Here is an 18,490-nt window from a genome sequence, read left to right on the forward strand (position 1 = left end):
AGTAGATGAATGAAACTGACTCAGTGATCAAGTTGTTAGTGCTAAGACATTAGGGAGCTTTAAGAGAAGATTAGATGGATTTATGGATGGGGATGATTGGTGGAAATAGATATATTTCAGGGACTGCCACGTGTAAGCCTGTTGGCTTCTTGCAGCTTCCCTTATTTCTTATGTCTCTCTCTCTCTCTCTCTCTCTCTCTCTCTCTCTCTCTCTCTCTCTCTCTCTCTCTCTCTCTCTCTCTCTCTTTCTGCGTCTCATTCTCCGGGAGACGAAATATGTCAGCAATAAAGTGTGAGTGAGGCGGTGTGTGAGCGAGGCGGCGTGGGCATTAAAGCAAGGTCGCGTAAAGCTGCGGCAAGATGAGGTAATGGGGTCATGCTTTCCACGCAAACAGATGGAGAATACTTCGCGTCCGGCTGGAAGCAATAATAATGTGGTGTGCGATGTGGAACCGAAAAGCAATCAGTGAGTCTGGAATGCCGATGGTGGCGGTTTAAACCCATGCTGTCCTTTGTGTTTTCAGCTTTTTTTTTTACTTGTCCCGAACAGACGCGTTCCTCAGATGTATTGTGCAGGATTTAAGGTAATTTTTTTTTTTTTTTTTTGAGTTCGAAGAGCAAACAGGAAATGGATCCAGAGGAATCCCCCCTATGGAGAAACGAGTAAGGAAATTGGCTTTGTTCTCTGTGAAATACTATTACATGCAGGTGCAGTTACTAGTAAATCAAACCTCACAGACTGTCGGTCTTTGGGGAGTAAAGTGTGTCGAACTTTTTGTGTGTGTCAGTACAGTAGGGAAGCTCTAACGAGTTTTTGTCGTATGGGCGAACCACCTCAACAAATGGCCTTTGATAAAATATTATATTAATTATCCTCACTCTGTAGATGAAGAGGACAAAAGTGAAATAGTAAAATTTTGTAAAAAAGGAAGAAATAAAATGAAGACGGAAGAAAATGGAATAGTAAAAATATAATCTAAAAACAATTAATAAAGGAAATGATAATTGTATTCATAAAACGCTTACAGAAGTAGCACATCAAGATTTTGTTTTTTTCTTTTAAAACTCACTAAACACACACACACACACACACACACACACACACACACACACACCACACAGACCACACACACACACACACACACACACACACACACACACACACACACCACACAGACCACACACACACACACACACACACACACACACACACACACACACACACACACACACACACACACACACACACACACACACACACACACACACACACACACACACACACACACACACACACACACACACACTTACTTTCCACTACAATTTCCACTACAATAACAATTAACCCTTAAAATCCGGGTGGATTCTTGAAACATATCAAGTCGGGTCTATGGCGGACACTATTCCAACTTGTAATCGTAGAAAACTAAATATTTTCAGATCGAGAATATTACTATACACAACACACAGTTCACTGATTTCAAGACAGCACCCGTGAAACTTAGCAAAAAACATGTATTCTTAGCCTAAATAAGAGTACAAGACAGTCTCCGGATTCAGAGGATTAAGTAGATGGTAAAAAAAAAAGTATATGAAACTCCACAAAAGAAAAAAAAAAAAATCACAGCGTAGATCCACTAACGCCATGCAGTCATATGAAATGTGAACCTCAGCAAGCAGTCTAGGAAAGTAGACGTAAGTGTTGACTTAAGCCGCGGGGCATTCTAGGAAATTCAGGATCGGTTAAACTATCCAGGTCCGCCGCAGAAGCTAATCCATTGCTTCCTGGTCAAAGGCTCGCCGTTTGATCGCGAGAATGATTTCCGGATGTGTGACGTACTCATACAAAATTTTGCGTTTATAGTTTCGTAACTCATCTACCATAATGTCCTCGCGGCCGACCAACAGACTACAACCTCCATCTGTAATGTATAATGAGTGGAGGCATTTATATAAAACAAAGTTGCGTTCGGTAACTCAACTTTCCACAAAATTAAAATTACACTGATAAAAGAGAAAAAGTTGAGTCTTCAATTAATCCTTGACAAATAGTATTGCGTCCATTGTTAATTAATATCATGTTGCAGAAAAATCTTTAGACCCTTACACGTAGCTTCCACTTTTAAAACATTTCAAGTCTATTTTTGCTTCGACAGACTTGTGGTCGATCAATGAAGTATGAAATAAAACATGGAATAAAGAAAAGCGAAATGAAAAATAGTTATGTGCTCAGGTGAAAATACACGCTTATTTAGGATGAGGGCAGGACAGGTATGTACAGGCCGTCCTTCCCCTCCCTCACCACACACACACACACACACACACACACACACACACAAACGAGAAAACCTCTAAGAAGGAACAGGTAATAATTCGTACTCTAAAATCCTTCCTTCCTGTGGCTGTTCTTCCAATGTGTGCTGCAATTTTTTCTTGTTGTGCTTTACGAGTGTACAGATCTTATAAGCTGCCAGTATTTAATGAATAGACACTTGATTTCACTTCACGACTATTTAACTGACGTCACCGGTAGTCAACGAGATGCCCGCTTCACCAGCTCCACGTCAGTTCGCTGCTAGTCTCCACACAGTCCACACCTCAACGCTGTCTGCTGTTCCGCTCGTCGACCACCTGGCTTCTGTTCACCGGCTTTCTCTTAGGAGTCAGCCTGGTAAGCCTTCACCCGCTACAGCAGGGTGTTAGCTGTATGGTGATTCCACATATATGATCTAAGGACGTATATGTTGGCTCTTGTGTTTCCTTCCCGTTTTCCGTTCTTTCTAGACGTGAGATGTCGGAACGGGAAAAGGGCTCAGGAACGCCTCGGCGTCCCCCCTCACCTGCTTCGGGAGGGAAGCGACGTGAGAAGGACCTTCTAGAAGGCGATGGCAAGCGGAGGAAGGCCTCCCGGGATAGTTCCAGTACTCAACCACCTCCCGCCTGTCCGCAGTCAGCTGCGGGCCCGAGCCACATCGGCGATACAGCGGTGCCTCCTTCGAGTGAAGTAACTTTGGACAAGCTTTCTACCCTTTTGGGTGCTCTAATTGAAAGATTAGACCAGCCGGCAGTCCCTCCAGTGTCGGTGGAGACAAACTTCACCTTCCCCCATTCTGATGATGAGGCAGCTGAAGCGCCTCGGTGTCTGCCCGAAGCTGATCCCCTTGACGACCTCGATCTGCTTACTGCCCCCGCTACACAGTCAACCGGTGATTCGGTGGTTGATGCGGATTTCCAGAAAGCTCTCGATGAGTTTGCTGGCCACTTCCGGGGTGAGGAAGAGACAGGTGACCCCTTATCTGACCGCCTGGCTGGCATTCTTAATGCCAGTCTGAGACGTCGGCCCTCTTCTGACGGTGTGAAGCTTACATGTGATAAGATCAAACTCCCGAGTAATGTACCCAATTTAAAGGTCCCAGCGACTAATTCTGCCATCACAAAGGCAATGAGCGTCGGTGGAAAGCTAGTTGACACTCGGCTGTCACTTACTAATAAACTGTTGACCAAGGCGTTGGTCCCCATTGCCTGTTGCATCAGTGATATTGGTGATAAGAAAGACAAGCCTGTAAACTACTACCTTGATGGTCTTAATAACAGCCTGAGGCTACTGACTTCCGCTGTTAACTACATCAATCAGCTTCGGAAAGAGGTTGCTCGAACTCATGTGAATGATTCTGCCTTGGCAGAGCTCTGCAATTGGGAGTGTGAGGTCGGCAAGGATGATTTATTCCCGTTCGATGTGATTAAGAAGTGTGAGGAAATTCACAAATCCAGGAAACTTGGGCGGCCCACCTTCCGCCCTTACAAAGCTCCTGGAAAACGATTTGCTTCACCTCGCCAGTTACCCTCACGCCCTCACTCTCAGCAGCCGAGACCACGTCACCAAACAAGGTCTTTTTTAGGCCAGAGGCCTCCCCAGGGGAAGGGGATGCCGAGACACAGAGCTCACCAGTGAAAGTACCTTTGGTAAGTCCCTTGTTAATGGACTTGATTAATACTCCGGATAATTTTCATGGGGGAAAAATCTTTGATGCCAGGTTACAGTGGAACCTTCTTTCCTCGGATAAATGGATCTATGATGTGGTACATGGAAAATTTTTAGCTTTTGTGCGTGTCCCCATACAGGGGAGCCCTCCGGCTCCTCTTAGCTTGTCACTTTCAGATGAAAAAGCGCTGGACTCTGCCATGCTAAAGTTCTTGGAGCAGAGGATAGTTGAATTATGTGCACCAGGGGGACATGGTTTTCTTTCTAACATTTTTCCTACCATTAAGAGAGACGGCACAGCTAGAGTCATTCTGAATTTGAAAGAACTTAACGAATATGTGGACCATATACATTTTAAGATGGATACTCTCAAAGATGTGCTACCTTTAATCCACCAGAACTGTCATTTCATGTCTATTGACTTCAAAGACGCTTATTTTTCAGTCTATGTGAGGCCAGAGGACAGGAATTGGTTTAAATTTACTTGGCGTAACTCTACGTTCCGCTTTACTTGCCTTCCACAGGGTTTGACTTCAGCACCCCGTATTTTCACTAAATTGTTAAAACCTGTCCTCTCGCATCTTCATAAGTTGGGAATTTTCGTGTCATGCTATTTGGATGATTGCATCTTTATTGCTGACTCTGCTGACGTTTTAGGATCTAATGTGCTTTACGCTCTACACCTTTTTGACTCCTTAGGGCTCACAGTAAATCCTCACAAATCGGTCCTAGAGCCTACCCAAGAGATTGAGTTTCTTGGTGTGGTATTAAACTCTGTAGACATGACTGCCACTCTGACACCCAGGAGGAGGAAGCACATTAAGGCACAGGGTTCACTTCTACTGAACAAAGATGTTATATCCTTACTTGAACTCTCCTCCTTTATTGGTATGGCTGTAGCCTCTGACCCTGCCGTGGAGTTGGCACCACTCAGGTATAAGTACTTGGAAATAATTCGTAACAAGGAACTCGCACGGCATCATGGGAATTATAACTCACCTGTTATCTTGGACAATCATGCTCAGGGGTTAATCAAATGGTGGATTAATAATATAGATTCACAAACAAAGTCGTTACGATCCAGTCCCCACCAACTAGAATTGTTTTGTGACGCCTCACTGACTGGCTGGGGCGCAGTGGTGGGGAATGCCAGGACTGCTGGTCACTGGGCTCATGATGAACTGGATCACATCAACTGTTTAGAATTAAAAGCTATTCTCATGGGTCTACAGTCTCTTTGCAAGGATAATTGGGGTACTCATATTCGCCTCCGTTCTGACAGTGTCACTGCACTTACCTGTTTAGATCGTTGTGGCAGTACTAAACTTTACCTTCATGTGATAGTGGAACAAATTTTTGAATGGGCTCTGTCAAGGGGTATTACTTTGTCAACACAGCATATACAGGGCCTACATAATACAGAGGCAGACAAACTATCCCGATTGAAAAACATGGATGCGGAATGGATGTTACTGCCTCATATTTTCCAAAGCATTTCTCAACTCTATTACACACCTGATGTTGACCTGTTTGCCACTCGCATAAATACACAATTACCTGCTTATGTTTCCTGGAAGCCAGATCCCTGTGCCATTCATGTTAATGCCTTCACGATGACTTGGTCAAATAAGAACTTCTATGCTTTCCCACCTTTCAGTATTATATCAAGGGTCCTCCAAAAGCTCCAGGAAGACGAAGCTACAGTGATGGTGATTCTTCCTCTATGGCCGACTCAAGTATGGTTCCCGACAGCCCTCCGCTTGCTAACGGCACCTCCTGTGCTTCTCCCCCGTCTTCCTCTCGTGCTGCCACAAAATCCAACTCTCACACATCCTCGGTCTCAAGTGTTGATCTTGACAGCGATGGTATTATCAGGGAATCGTACCAAAGTCGCGGCCTTTCGCCGGAAGTTGCCGGATTTCTGCTGCACTCCTGGAGGGAGAGCACGAGAGTACAGTATGGGTCGCATATTAAGAAATGGTTGTCATTTTGCTTCGGCAGGAAAATTGATCTCTTTCAGCCATCTTCAGCTGACCTTTTAGATTTCCTCCTTTCCGAATTTAGGAGGGGTGCAGGTAGGACTTACAGCTCCATCAACACGTTACGGTCGGCCATCTCGGCAGTGGCAAGTATCAATGGCCAGCCGGCAGGACAACATCCCTTAGCTACAAGGTTTATGAAAGCAGTCTTTCAGGTGAGACCGTCCTTACCCCGCTACGGTACGACCTGGGATTCTCACTTGATCTTGGATCACATCATAGGTCTTGGGCCCGATAAAGATTTGTCCTTGATTCAGTTATCAAGGAAGCTAACAATCCTTATGTTGCTCCTCTCTGGTCAACGCGGTCAGACTTTACATATGTTAGACATTAGGAACATGACTGTTTCGGACAGTCGGGTCTCTTTTAGGATTGGTGATCCGCTAAAAACTTCTAGGCCAGGTACACACTTGTCAGAATTGGTTTTCGTAGCCTATCCCCCAGACAGGAGGTTATGTGTTGTCACCTCAACGATGAGCTATCTAGAACGCACAAACAACATGCGGGGTTCGCTCACGGGTTTCTTTCTCACAACAAGACCTCCAGTCAAACTGGCTTCACGGGACACATTACGTCGCTGGACGAAAGATGTCATGCGAGCTGCTGGCATTAATCTTGGCATTTTTTCACCTCATTCTACCAGGTCGGCGTCAGCCAGTAAGGCGGCCCTGCGGCTCCCTTTGTCGACAATTATCTCTACTATTGGCTGGACCAGAGAATCTACATTCACGAAGTACTACAGGAAGCCCATAATTGATGCTGGTGAATTTTCCAGAACTGTACTCTCATAACTTGTAGTTCTTCACGCGCATTATTGTTGTAAGCCGTGCTGTTGTTGTACTTGTTTGGGTTTGTTACTGAATATTGGGTAATAAAAGGCTGTTCATGCTTCCACATTATTGTTCTTTAGCCTTTGAGTGGCTTGATAGGTTTGAGGAACCACTCTAAAGTTCTCGTTGACTACCGGTGACGTCAGTTAAATAGTCGTGAAGTGAAATTGGGAGATTAAACGAATACTTACCAAGTATGATGTTTGATCGTAATTTCACGAACATTTAACTGCGTCACTGAGGTAGTAAACGCCCTCCCTCCCTTCCCTAGTCTCTTGTAGCTCAGTTGTAGCTACAACTTGAATATTCTGGCTGCTTCCTCAAACCTATTCTCTGAAGGACTGACGTGGAGCTGGTGAAGCGGGCATCTCGTTTACTACCTCAGTGACGCAGTTAAATGTTCGTGAAATTACGATCAAACATCATACTTGGTAAGTATTCGTTTAATCTCCCAGTTATGGTCGCCGTGTTACGAAATAGAGAGAGAGAGAGAGAGAGAGAGAGAGAGAGAGAGAGAGAGAGAGAGAGAGAGTGTGAGTGTGTGTGTGTGTGTGTACCGCCGAGGGCATCGTTATTGGGCACAAGGAAACACACACACACACACACACACACACACACACACACACACAATCACACAATAGGTGAGTTGGCTGCTTGCCGGGCGTCGCCTAAGAAAGGGAATAGTGGTGAAGGTGGTGAAGAAAGACGGACGTACCTGACGATCCCAAGACGCACGGACCCTTGTATACCTCCTGGATTTGTCCTGAGTCTTCACACGAGGATGAGCTGCGGTGAGAAGTGGGTCTTGGGAGATTGGTCTGAAAGCACGCACGCACGCAACTCACGCAGGCACGCAACGCACGCACGCACGCACGCACGCACGCAACGCACGCAACGCACGCACGCACGCACGCACGCACGCACGCACGCACACACACAAACACACGCCTAAAGAATAAACTTTATTATTATTATTATTATTATTATTATTACACACACAAACACACACACAGCTTTCAGGCAACGTTCCACAAGAGGGATGTGACCTTGTATGAATCTGAGTTGCAATGTACAACGAACGCTAAGTTTGTTTAGTTATTCGTAGTCGAAATGTGCTCGACAGGAAGTCTCGCCCGCGTCGGTTGAAATAATAGTTGTCCTGACAGCACTGTTATTTTTATCGAACAATCTCGGATGTGTTTTGCACCCGCGAGTGATAGCAACGTCTTTTTTTTTTTTTTACATTCAGCTTCGAGAAAAAATGACATCACCGTTTCTGGTTGAAAAAAAGTTTATATATGTGTTTTCATTTACTGCCACGTATCGTCAGGTACTCACGCTCTCTGATAAGATACAGGAGCTGCGTCACAATGCTCGTAAAGGTAGTCTGGCACATGTATCATTATCGCCACTGAAATCTGCCAAAAACACTAAGGTTTTTTACTATGAGAGATTATGACTCGCATTTTTAAGCTCACTGTTCTCTCATCAGGACTGTTCTTAAAAGCCACACGGATGATAAGTCGAGTTTTGAAGGTTGCTTTTCTCTCTCTGATGATATAGAATCCTTGAAGTATCACTAAATCATTAAAACATTCTTGGAAACTAGTAAATTACGCAATAGATTGTTAAAAGAGAAAAAGCACCGAAACGTTTAAGAATGTGGACCTGTGTACAGCCTTTTACCATCACCTACACATTAACAAACATGGCGCAGAAATAACATTCTTTTGGACGAGGAAAAAAAAGAAAGTACCCTGCACAGTTACTTGCACACATCCTCGATGAGACAGACATAATGAATATGTTCCACCGCTCTATTTGGCACGTCGCTGCAGCTTCCATAATTTTCTGTGTTGTGTACGCTAATCACGTCCCACGAGGGTTCCTTGTTGAGTTTTCCGATACACACCACCAACCTCCACATGGTCAATTATCATTGTCAAACTACTGTTACGGGCAAACATTAATGAGCTCAATAGCGAAATCTGAGAAAAGTTTCATTTAATGCAACTCGCCAGGTTTCCAACACACCGACAGAATACATTTAGCCTTGTTGGTGCCCCGGCTCGTATCTCCCTTACTATCTGACGTATCTTCTGATGTGGCCAGGCTGGCAGCCTTAACTTCCACAACTTCTCCACACGTCATGTACACATCGGGATCCCCAAGCCTCTGATGGCCCCGCCTGTCAGGGAAGTGTGATGATAATTCTCACGGAACTCACAAGCTGATGGAATCGATGCCAGCTTTGGGAAGTAAACTCCTCACCTGCTGACAGCCTCGTCTCCAGTCCACCACCTTGCATGTCACGGCACCAGAGTCTGAGGTTACATGACGCCCTCACATCTCCAAACACACCACAGCGTCAACTAGCATCCCAGTAAAGCGAACTAACTATATTTGTCTGCTGGATCACCAATGCCTATCTCACTTGAAGATACCCGTGTTATTGTCGGTTATTGTCTCACTGGGTCACACCGAGGCCTTGCATGTCGTCAACCTTACCCCCAGGAAATCAATAGCCTTGAGAACTACTACTACTACTACTACTACTACTACTACTACTACTACTACTACTACTACTACTACTACTACTACTATTACCACCACTATCACTGCTGTTATTTCCACTGCTGTTATTATTATTATTATTATTATCATTATCATTATTATTATTATTATTTATTATTATTTATTATTATTATTATTATTACTACACACACACACACACACACACACACACACCTTACCGGAGAATGTTAATTGTTGGTGGGAGGAAGGAAGTGTTTGTTTAATGTTCGTCATGCTTGCTTACCTGTACGTGCGTAATATTCGTGAAATTTTGGCACACTACCACGTTTTTTATATCTGTCTGTCTGTCTGTCTGTCTGCCTGCCTGTCTATTTTTCTATGCTCTTGGGTCAATGGCTAAGGGCGACAAAATTATGTGGGGAAAAAAAAGTCCACTTAACTACCTGTTCACAAAAGAAAGTATGAAAGTATGTATGTATGTAGTATGTGCGAATGCTGAGTATATCATGATATTTATGTAGTTTTCTGCTCTTCTGTGCTACGTAACAATCTGCCCTTGCCATTCTTCTGTAGAGGTAAAGTGTACGTATTAATTGCGGCTTAAAGACGTGCACCAGCTTGCGTGGCTCACCCAGGCATGGCTTGCAGTAGCGAGAGAGGCGGTGTTGAGCAGTTGTGGGTGTTGGTATGATTCTGGGTGTGGGGAAAGACCGTATGAGAAGTCTTGTACTGTCTCGTTTGTATGTATTTGCTTTTCTTTCTTTTCTTTTTCTTTCTTTATTATTCATATTCAGCGCAAGTAATCGGAAAAAATGCCTGTTGCAGTCAGTCGTTGATATCCAGTTATCAGCACAGGTTTCGTCATAGCTACTCAACATAATTAGCTGTTCACCGCCTTACAGACTATTTTTGCAAGCCTCTAGGCAACAAGATTATCAAGTAATGTTATTTTTTGATTTACCGAAATATTTCGACATCATTTAATATGACTTATTGCTGCGGAAGCTTGAAGTGTATTCCATACGAGGACCAACACTAAAACGGCTCCAAAGTTACCTATGCAGCCGTAGACAGTATTTTTCATTACGAAATGGTCAAAGGTGGAGTATCGCAGGATCCAGTGCTAGGTCCTGTATTGATCGTATACGTTGCATAGTGTTTGCAGATTCCTTGCTACGGATATTTGTTTCAAAGTCAGTTGAGAAGGTGATTATTATGCCTTGAAGCAAGTGTAGACCAGTATAGGGTATGGGAATGGGTTTGTGTGTGGGTATACGTGTGGATGAGGCATTGGTTTGATTACCTGTGCTACACGTGCTGGATATGTTTGGAAAATAACACTACAACTCTTAGATTACGTCTGTTTATTAGATTGCCTCGGTTTACTAACAGTAAGAATAAAGTGGAAAACACACACAAAAATAAAAACATTATTTCACAGGAGAATTAGGTCATGAAGTTGAAGCTTTTACTTCTTTGTTGTTTATGTCTTTATGGATAATTGTCGCCTGTATATCATAATGTTTATTCCTTATTTCAGCATGGGGAGCGTACTGGCGTCAAGCACTTACCGGTATGTGAGGCTGGTAAGTGTGTGAAAAATACTGTGTTTTGCGAAGCGCGAGATCTGACTTTCATAAGCGGAAGTAATGTTATGACTCGTAAAGAGGAAAATAAATAATTAACGTAGCACAGGGTGAGTAAATATTCAACAGTTAAAGTCTCGGAGAAGAGAATATAAATGGAGCGCAGGAAATATAATGTTTACAGCAAAGTACGAAACGACGCGATAAATGTGGAAAGGTGTCAGACAGCGAGCCCTTTTTGTGGGGGTGGGAAATGTGAGCACGGACGCCGAGCACACCGAGAGAGAGAGGGAGTGTGGCGACTGTTTTCTGGCGGTGTGATATGAGGGTGACCAGCGTGTGAAGAACTGGATGAGAGCCACGGAAACAATCACAGTGGGTAAATACAAAAGGATATGTAGATGACGTGTGCCTATGAGCAAAGGTACGGCGTTGAAAAGGGGTCGAGTAGCTGAGGAGAGAGAGAGAGAAAAAAAAAATGGTTCAGTGAGGTGATATATGCCTGAGGAGGGGAAAAGGGTGTTTCTGAGTAAAAAGAAAGCAAATTTCCTGGAATGGGGTGATAAAGCCACACGGCGGCAAACATGCCCTTTGAAGAGAGTGAGAATTAAATGTTGTTGCTTAGGAATTGAAAGGTTGAGGAAAATAATGTAGGAACGGAGGGGAAAAAAAAACGGGAAAACAAGCTCTGGAAATAAATAAATGAGAATACATGCGAGGCAGTTGTGTCGAGAATACGTTTTTCAAAGTGCTGGATGGAGATTGGAACCCCGATGCGCCGAAAAAAAAAGCCTGGGAAAAAAAAATAATGATAAAAAAGAAAAAAAAAAGCTCTAGGGAATGATAGATTAAATGACTGGCCAGTTTTCCAGACAATGGCACACGCTTGGCAAACGTGTAATGGAACAGCCTAGGAGTAGAACGTTTTAGCGAGTGGGAGGCCGTAAGGAACCTAGATAAAAACGAATTATTTACACCAGGAGTATCATACAATTGTAAAAAAGTCTTGGATAATCTGACGTCCCCGAAGGCAGACTGAACATCACAGTGATAATGGAGGAATATCTTTTTGTTTAGAAAGTCAAGGTCAGAAGTCGCGTAACCTATCATGGTCTTGTGTTGTGTGTCTTTCCTCAGCTTTTAGTTCAATGCTCTGCTGAGAATTTCCCTACAGAATATCAGCATATCAGAGGACCTGAAACTGAAGACAACTCAAAACATGGTAAAAATGAGTCTTATCTACGAGTATTTCTTTCACTATTTCTCTAGTACGATTCTTCTCCAGGTGTTTCTGTCCGGTGCGTCATGTGTTACTCTCCTTTTCAGCTCTATCACAAGTCCATCGTCCCATTTCACTCTCTATCTTCACCCTACGATCTTCTTCCTTCAGATTCCAGGCTCGTTTAATTGGTTCCTGTTCTCTTCTTACCTCTATGTTCAGTGGAATGCTGATCATAACTGAATTCATGAAGGGCTTTTAAAGGTACCGAATACTGTGCCAATCAGTCAACCTTTAAATTGTCTTTTATTCTTCAGCGGCGTTTGTGGATTTCTTTCCCAGTTCTACATCAGTTTTTTGCCTTTGGTTCAGCGTTTGTGGTTGCGCATGTGATGGTAAGGCAGGGTAAGCGAGGAAGGGAGAGAGGAAGTGGCAGGAAAAGGAGAGGTGCGGTGAGCGGAGAGGCAGGAGAAGGGAGAGGAGTGAAGCAGAATGGAGGCAGGTGAGGCCAGAGGGATGCGAGAAGGGAAGAGAGGTGGAGTAAAAGAGAGAGAGAGGGAGTGGGAAGGGAGTGTAAGGCAGGGAGAGTGAGGCAGAGGCAAGAGCCGCAGGAGAGGTTGTTGCTCACTCTGGGGACAATAAGTTTCTTTCATCTGCTTAATCTCTCTCTCTCTCTCTCTCTCTCTCTCTCTCTCTCTTGGGGTGTGTAGGTGGGTGGGTGTTGTTGAGACAGAGAGGAGGAAGGGGGAGGAAAAGTCACTGCCCTCAACAGTGTGGTCAATTATATTATGTTTGGTGCAATCAGGGAGCGTGGCGGGAGTTCGGTACATAATAGCGGGAGTAGGGGTATGGTGGCCGTAGAATCTAGTCCCACTTGTTCCTTGTGTGTTGGGAAAAGCGACTGAATAGGAAAGAGGGAAGAGACTAACGATTTTCTCTTCTCTTAGTTTGTTTCTACGTCAAAACGAGCTTTATTGAAATTCCGCGAGACACAATTACGTGCAATTTAAGTCAATAATCGAGTTCTGTAGGTATGTATGTACGTACCACACTCACTGTATTAAGTGTTTTCCCTCAATGTTAATCCATCTGATACGCCGGCAGTCTTCTTAAATCTGACAACTAGTAGATTTTGAGATTAGAGGACTCAAGACTGGAAAATAAACGCGGCAGGTTCCTGACAAATATATGGATGAGGAGGATGGTAAGTTGCTATGGATTAGTATAGTTCCATCCACTTCCATATTCATCACTTAGCCTTGCCTAACCGCCTAATTCGAGTCGCATCCGAATTTCAGCTAGTACTAGTTAGCGGGAGGACGATGGAGGGATTGGGGCCTTGGAGTGGTGGCAGTGGTGTTCGGGTGCAGTAGTGTACGGGTAAAGAGGGGAGGGAGTAGGGTAGTGGAAACAGAGCTCGCACGCACGCACTCACGCACACTCTTATTGGCTTTTCTCGTCGTGGCGTTCGCTAAGCCAGCTTCACTCATGGATTTGGTTTATCAATAGTATGAAAACGGCGGCCTGAACTGTTCTGATTAAATTAGATCATCCTGTGCAAACGGAGTGATCCAATAAATTATAAAGTGTGTTGGACAATATTGACGTTAAATCAGAGTTTGTTGTGCTGTGTGTGTATTCTGTATAACGTTGTTAAAGATGTCGATAATCACCGTAACAAGCCAGTATTACGTCAGTCACTTTTAATACATGGAAACGACATAAAAAAATAAGATGCATTAGTGAAAACGGTCTGTAGTATGTAACGGCATTGTATTTTATATAAATAATAGGTAGTGCGAACATCATAATGATGATGATGCTTCTCCAAGCGAGTAGAATAGTAGTAAAAATATAATGTGGCCGCCCTCTCGACCACACTCCCCCTCACGGCCTCATCCTTCCAACCAAGTCCACTCTCATGTCTTCTCTTCCTTGTCTGACACCTTCCCTGCATCGATTAGCTGGCAACAGTTGCAAAAGTATTGAGTAGAGAAGTATTCTTTTCTCGCTGACAGCACAATGATGAAGACTATATAGTAACGGGAAACTAGTATAACGCGTGTCTCATGACGGGAGTGGTGTAGTTGACCATTTCTTGACGTGGTCATATCATGCCATCACGCAATCTACAAACCGTAAACAGTTGAACAATATAAGTTTAAAGTAAAACAAATAATGTAAGCATATAATAGAACTAAATATGTATCGTTACGAAGACGGGTTCACAGCAGGGGATTCACACATTGGCAACATTCAGTGATGGACGTGGAATTGGAGGGGAATGTACGTTTCACACAGTGACTGCCACGTGTAGGCCCGTTAGCTTGTTGCATCTTCCTTTATGTGCTTACGTTCGTTCATTCTGGAGTTCAGACCATGATATTAGGTACACTTAATACTATAATTACTTGAACGTTTTTGCTTTTCCTTCTAACTACGGCATCTCACACGTACAAAATAAAGACCATTGTGAAGTCAATAAGTTTCTTCGAGTGTCGGGTAGACAAGATATTTGGAAAGGATACCAATAATGTGAGGAAGATATTATATGACGTATTACGGAATCCTTCCCGGAGCCAAGGAGCGCGGCGTAAACCCCTCGCCGGTTCTTTCTGTAACCCTGTCTTCTCTTTCCTTTGGTATTGTGGTGTGGTATGTGCTATCTTTGTCTAGCCTTTCATTAGTGTTATTATTATTATTATTATTATTATTATTATTATTATTATTATTATTATTATTATTGTTGTTGTTATATTGTCAGTATCATTATCATTATAGCTACTGCTGCTGCTACTACTACTACTACTACTACTTCTACTACTGCTACACGTATACGTTAACTTTGGGACGATAACGTAGAGTACACGCTCACAGCTCTCGCGCCGGAGTCCTTAGCTTCTTGAGTTTTCTCAGGAGGTAAAGCTGCTGGGTACTTGATTTAATGAGGGAGCTGACGCACCGATTCCTTTGTGTGTGTGTGTGTGTGTGTGTGTGTGTGTGTGTGTGTAAGGGGTGCGGGGTGTGCAGCCGAAATGGTGAGCTCAAACAGGACGAAATTAAGCCAGCGAATTGGGACCTACTTCCTGGTGGATGAAAACTTATTTTTTATCCTGCCTGCAGTTTGCCAAGGAGGGTTTTGGAGGGGAAAAGTTGCCTTTGGAAAACCTAAACTTCTCTTTCATACCTGCACCTGTGATCGTAGTGCTTCATTTTGATACAATTGAAAAGCCCTTTGGGAGCTCCAAACGTATGCAAATGAGAAGTCGGTGATGGAAATGATTGGTCTTCATGGTCAGGTCAGAGATCACGAATGAGCGTCATATTATTTTTGTTAATTAGGTTTGACGGAGAGTGTTATAGAATCCCCAACCCTTTATGCAATTGAGAGAGAAGTGGTGCGTATAGCTGCTGCTGCTGCTACTACCACTACTACTACTACTACTACTACTACTACTACTACTACTACTACTACTACTATTGTCTTGATGATAAGGCGTCGATCAGTGAGAACCGTTGTCACTCATAATGGATCGCATGGATACAATTCGTTCAAGGCTATGGTTATCATATCTTATTATTGAAATGTGATGAGTTTATTTACGTAAGCCTCATTTTCTTAACATAGCAATATTATCGATTTTCACAAATGAAAATCGATAGCCTCGGTTCGTCTGTGGCTGCTTTCTTGCTGTTAGGGAGGCTGCTCAAAAGTAGAGGCATTAGTCTTTAAACCAGTGAATGTTCTTTGTTTTGTTAGAAATCATACCAAATTTGTTTAACCGAAATAGTTGCAGGTGACTGGAATGTGCTCCGTCATAAGTTTGATAGTGCAAAGTCAAATGGGACATGAAAGATAAAAATAAAAATTATATGTGAGTGACCTCCACGTGTACATAGGCTTTTTCATCTTCCCGTATGTTATTGCGTTCTTGTGTGTGTGTGTCATAGTGTGAAACACAAGAACCGCCATGTAATGGGATGCCAGACTCCTGAGCCGTGTTAGCAGCCTGAACCTTGGCATCACATGCATCAATCTCAAGAATGTGGTTGCCGTGTCCCTCGCATGCCAGTAAGGATATTTCGAGGCCCTAACTAATGAGATTCTTCAAGAGCGGACAACAGCGCGGCTTAGGCCAACCGACATTACAAACCCCCAGGTATCAAGCACGGCGGCCAAACAACACGCTACCACGCAACACAAGTGAGGTCTAATGCGGCAGGTACTGTTCGCTCGCTGCGCCTCTTGTTTCGAGACGCCTCACCAGGGGCTGTACTCGTGTCTTATCTAGGACTCAAGGATCACAGTTGTTCAAGAAGTGAAGGATAATGCAGCTTCCCATAGCATCGAAATGTCCGCTGTTGTTTCAGTTTACCTCTTGAAGTTATAAACACAAGTTGAGTCCCTTAGTGCCCAGTTCGCTACGCACATCTGTATATGAATGAAGACAGCTGGGACTTTCTTTTTTTTTTCCCTGAATGAACTTGACACCCTAGTCCATAACGGGAGCTGGAACTGGTAAGAGTGCATCAGTTCAAAACTTTAACATACGATTCGTTCATTGTCTTCGTCATACTTTATGGGAACTGATAAAAAGTATGGTCGAATGAGTGCTTTTATTGAATCTTGTCGTAAGGAAAGACCAGAGTTCAGTATTACTTTATTAATTTATTTAATTAAATTTTGTCGTATTATGCTGCAATATCCGGGCATCTTTTTCCATCGCAACCATGTAATGTCAGTTTGTTGATATTAATTAAGAAGTGAGAATGTGAAAATTATACTCGTAGTAGAAAATGTGAATTTTATGTATTCACTTTTATTTATTTTTCACAACCCAGATGCACATTGCTATTTGTTACAAAACATTCTGTAGATCCTTAGGTCACACTACAGTGCTACCCTACCACTAAAGGGAATGCTGATGTACAAGGAAACCTAACAACAATATTTGTGTATTCATCCTCACACAGGTTTTGCTTCATCGATCAGTAAAACATGTTCCTTGTGCTTGGTTAGGCCTGCATGTGTCCATCTTTGTTAATACGATAATAGTTCTTTACCCAGCGATCCTTATTTGTAAACATTTATCTCATTAGGACTGTTTTCAAAGACCATAGAGAATGTTCATCAGGTTCCTATTGCTGCGTTTTATCTTTGGAGGTGTAGGATACTTGATGAGTTTTTCGGTATCGCGGCATCAGTTTCATTATAGTTTGGATTTTATGGAGTTTAGGATGATACTCTTAACCCTATAGTTGGAAATAATCTCACATTACTCGTCCAGAATAGTTTTAATATAATATAGAATAATATAAGTTTTAATATAACATACAATAATATAATATAATGTAATGTATATTTTTTTCTCAAGTGCAAGTGATGCCAAACCAACATAACGTCCGGTATTGTGTTGCATTTATATGTATGCATGGTGATGTGTCACTGTTTGCGTCATCAACACTTTTACTCCTGTTCATTTTTATTCTGTTATACTCGAACACTGTATGATTTAATTTTCATGTTTCATATACATCCTCTCACTTTGTTGTTAAGCTTAGAAATGTTAGATGTGCAAATGAAATTATTATTATTATTATTATTATTATTATTATTATTATTATTATCATTATTATTATTATTTATTATTATTATTATTATTATTATTATTATTATTATTATTATTGCTCTATTAGTAGTATTCATCGGTATTGTGATCCCTACTACCACTACTAATTGCTGTTATCATTATTATTATTATTAATGCTTTCACCATGACTGTCACTGCCCTGGCCTCGAGCTCCTTCCCCACTTCCTCATCCTCCTTTCCGCCTAATGATCGGAACTCCATTTCCCGCGGAGGCCATGGCGGGTGATCCACTCTCGAGAAAAATGGAATGCATCACTTAGAGGAGGAGAAGGTAATGGAAACTGAGACGCGCCTCTATACGTTCTCTGTGACAAGGACGAACGTGTTGCGAGCGATGAGATCCGACTAGTGGGTCACGTATTGAGGAACGAAGAAGTGCAGTGCCCGTCTGGAAGCCTGACTGTTATTGCGCACAACTTTCACGTTGATAACAGGGGATCATTTGAACAAGGAAGGGAGATGGGAGAGGAGAGGAAGGATGAGTAATAATAGACATTTGTAAGCCTGTAAAAAGACATTCATGGAGGTTGAAAAGAAACCTACCGTGTTGTTTTATATTAGAATTCTACAACTACTACTACTACTACTACTACTACTACTTCATTAATGCTGTTATAGTGTGTGTGTGTGTGTGTGTGTGTGTGTGTG

General features: G+C 42.8%; 3 protein-coding genes across 13 annotated transcripts in view; all 3 read left to right on the forward strand.

The window, feature by feature from the left end:
* Positions 1 to 18,490, forward strand: part of LOC135114927 (uncharacterized) — a 364,637-nt gene that overhangs the window by 93,628 nt on the left and 252,519 nt on the right. For all 9 annotated transcript variants that reach the window (XR_010275727.1, XR_010275726.1, XM_064031235.1 and 6 more), the window contains exon 3: positions 10,927 to 10,972. Coding sequence is in view for 7 of the 9 variants with exons in the window: in XM_064031235.1 (XP_063887305.1) it covers positions 10,927 to 10,972 (46 nt within the window). In the remaining 2 variants the exon portion in view is untranslated. The remainder of the gene's footprint in view (positions 1 to 10,926; positions 10,973 to 18,490) is intronic.
* Positions 2,498 to 6,913, forward strand: LOC135114767 (uncharacterized). Of its 3 annotated transcripts, none has more exons than XM_064030842.1 (2): positions 2,498 to 2,671; positions 2,785 to 4,270. In XM_064030842.1, the coding sequence occupies exon 2, from the start codon at positions 2,792 to 2,794 to the stop codon at positions 3,950 to 3,952; it is 1,161 nt and encodes a 386-aa protein (XP_063886912.1). In that variant the 5' UTR covers positions 2,498 to 2,671; positions 2,785 to 2,791; the 3' UTR covers positions 3,953 to 4,270. The 3 variants fall into 3 exon arrangements, with proteins under 3 accessions (XP_063886912.1, XP_063886903.1, XP_063886919.1); XM_064030833.1 differs by lacking the exon at positions 2,498 to 2,671 and adding an exon at positions 5,640 to 6,913 and having other exon boundaries at positions 2,792 to 3,963; XM_064030849.1 differs by lacking the exon at positions 2,498 to 2,671 and adding an exon at positions 6,665 to 6,913 and having other exon boundaries at positions 2,792 to 3,963.
* On the forward strand, positions 5,706 to 7,284 carry LOC135114784 (uncharacterized). Its single transcript, XM_064030862.1, has 2 exons — positions 5,706 to 6,783; positions 7,191 to 7,284. The coding sequence occupies exons 1-2, from the start codon at positions 5,706 to 5,708 to the stop codon at positions 7,208 to 7,210; spliced, it is 1,098 nt and encodes a 365-aa protein (XP_063886932.1). The 3' UTR covers positions 7,211 to 7,284.

Source organism: Scylla paramamosain, chromosome 2 (genome assembly GCF_035594125.1).
Source record: "Scylla paramamosain isolate STU-SP2022 chromosome 2, ASM3559412v1, whole genome shotgun sequence".
Classification (NCBI taxonomy): domain Eukaryota; kingdom Metazoa; phylum Arthropoda; class Malacostraca; order Decapoda; family Portunidae; genus Scylla; species Scylla paramamosain.

Excerpts from the sequence above, each read along its gene's own strand:
- LOC135114784 (XM_064030862.1), top strand. The coding sequence starts at position 5,706 with ATGGCCGACTCAAGTATGGTTCCCGACAGCCCTCCGCTTGCTAACGGC. Across the intron at positions 6,784-7,190 it reads GAAGCCCATAATTGATGCTG|GACTGACGTGGAGCTGGTGA; the intron begins GTGAATTTTCCA and ends TATTCTCTGAAG.
- LOC135114767 (XM_064030842.1), top strand. The coding sequence starts at position 2,792 with ATGTCGGAACGGGAAAAGGGCTCAGGAACGCCTCGGCGTCCCCCCTCA.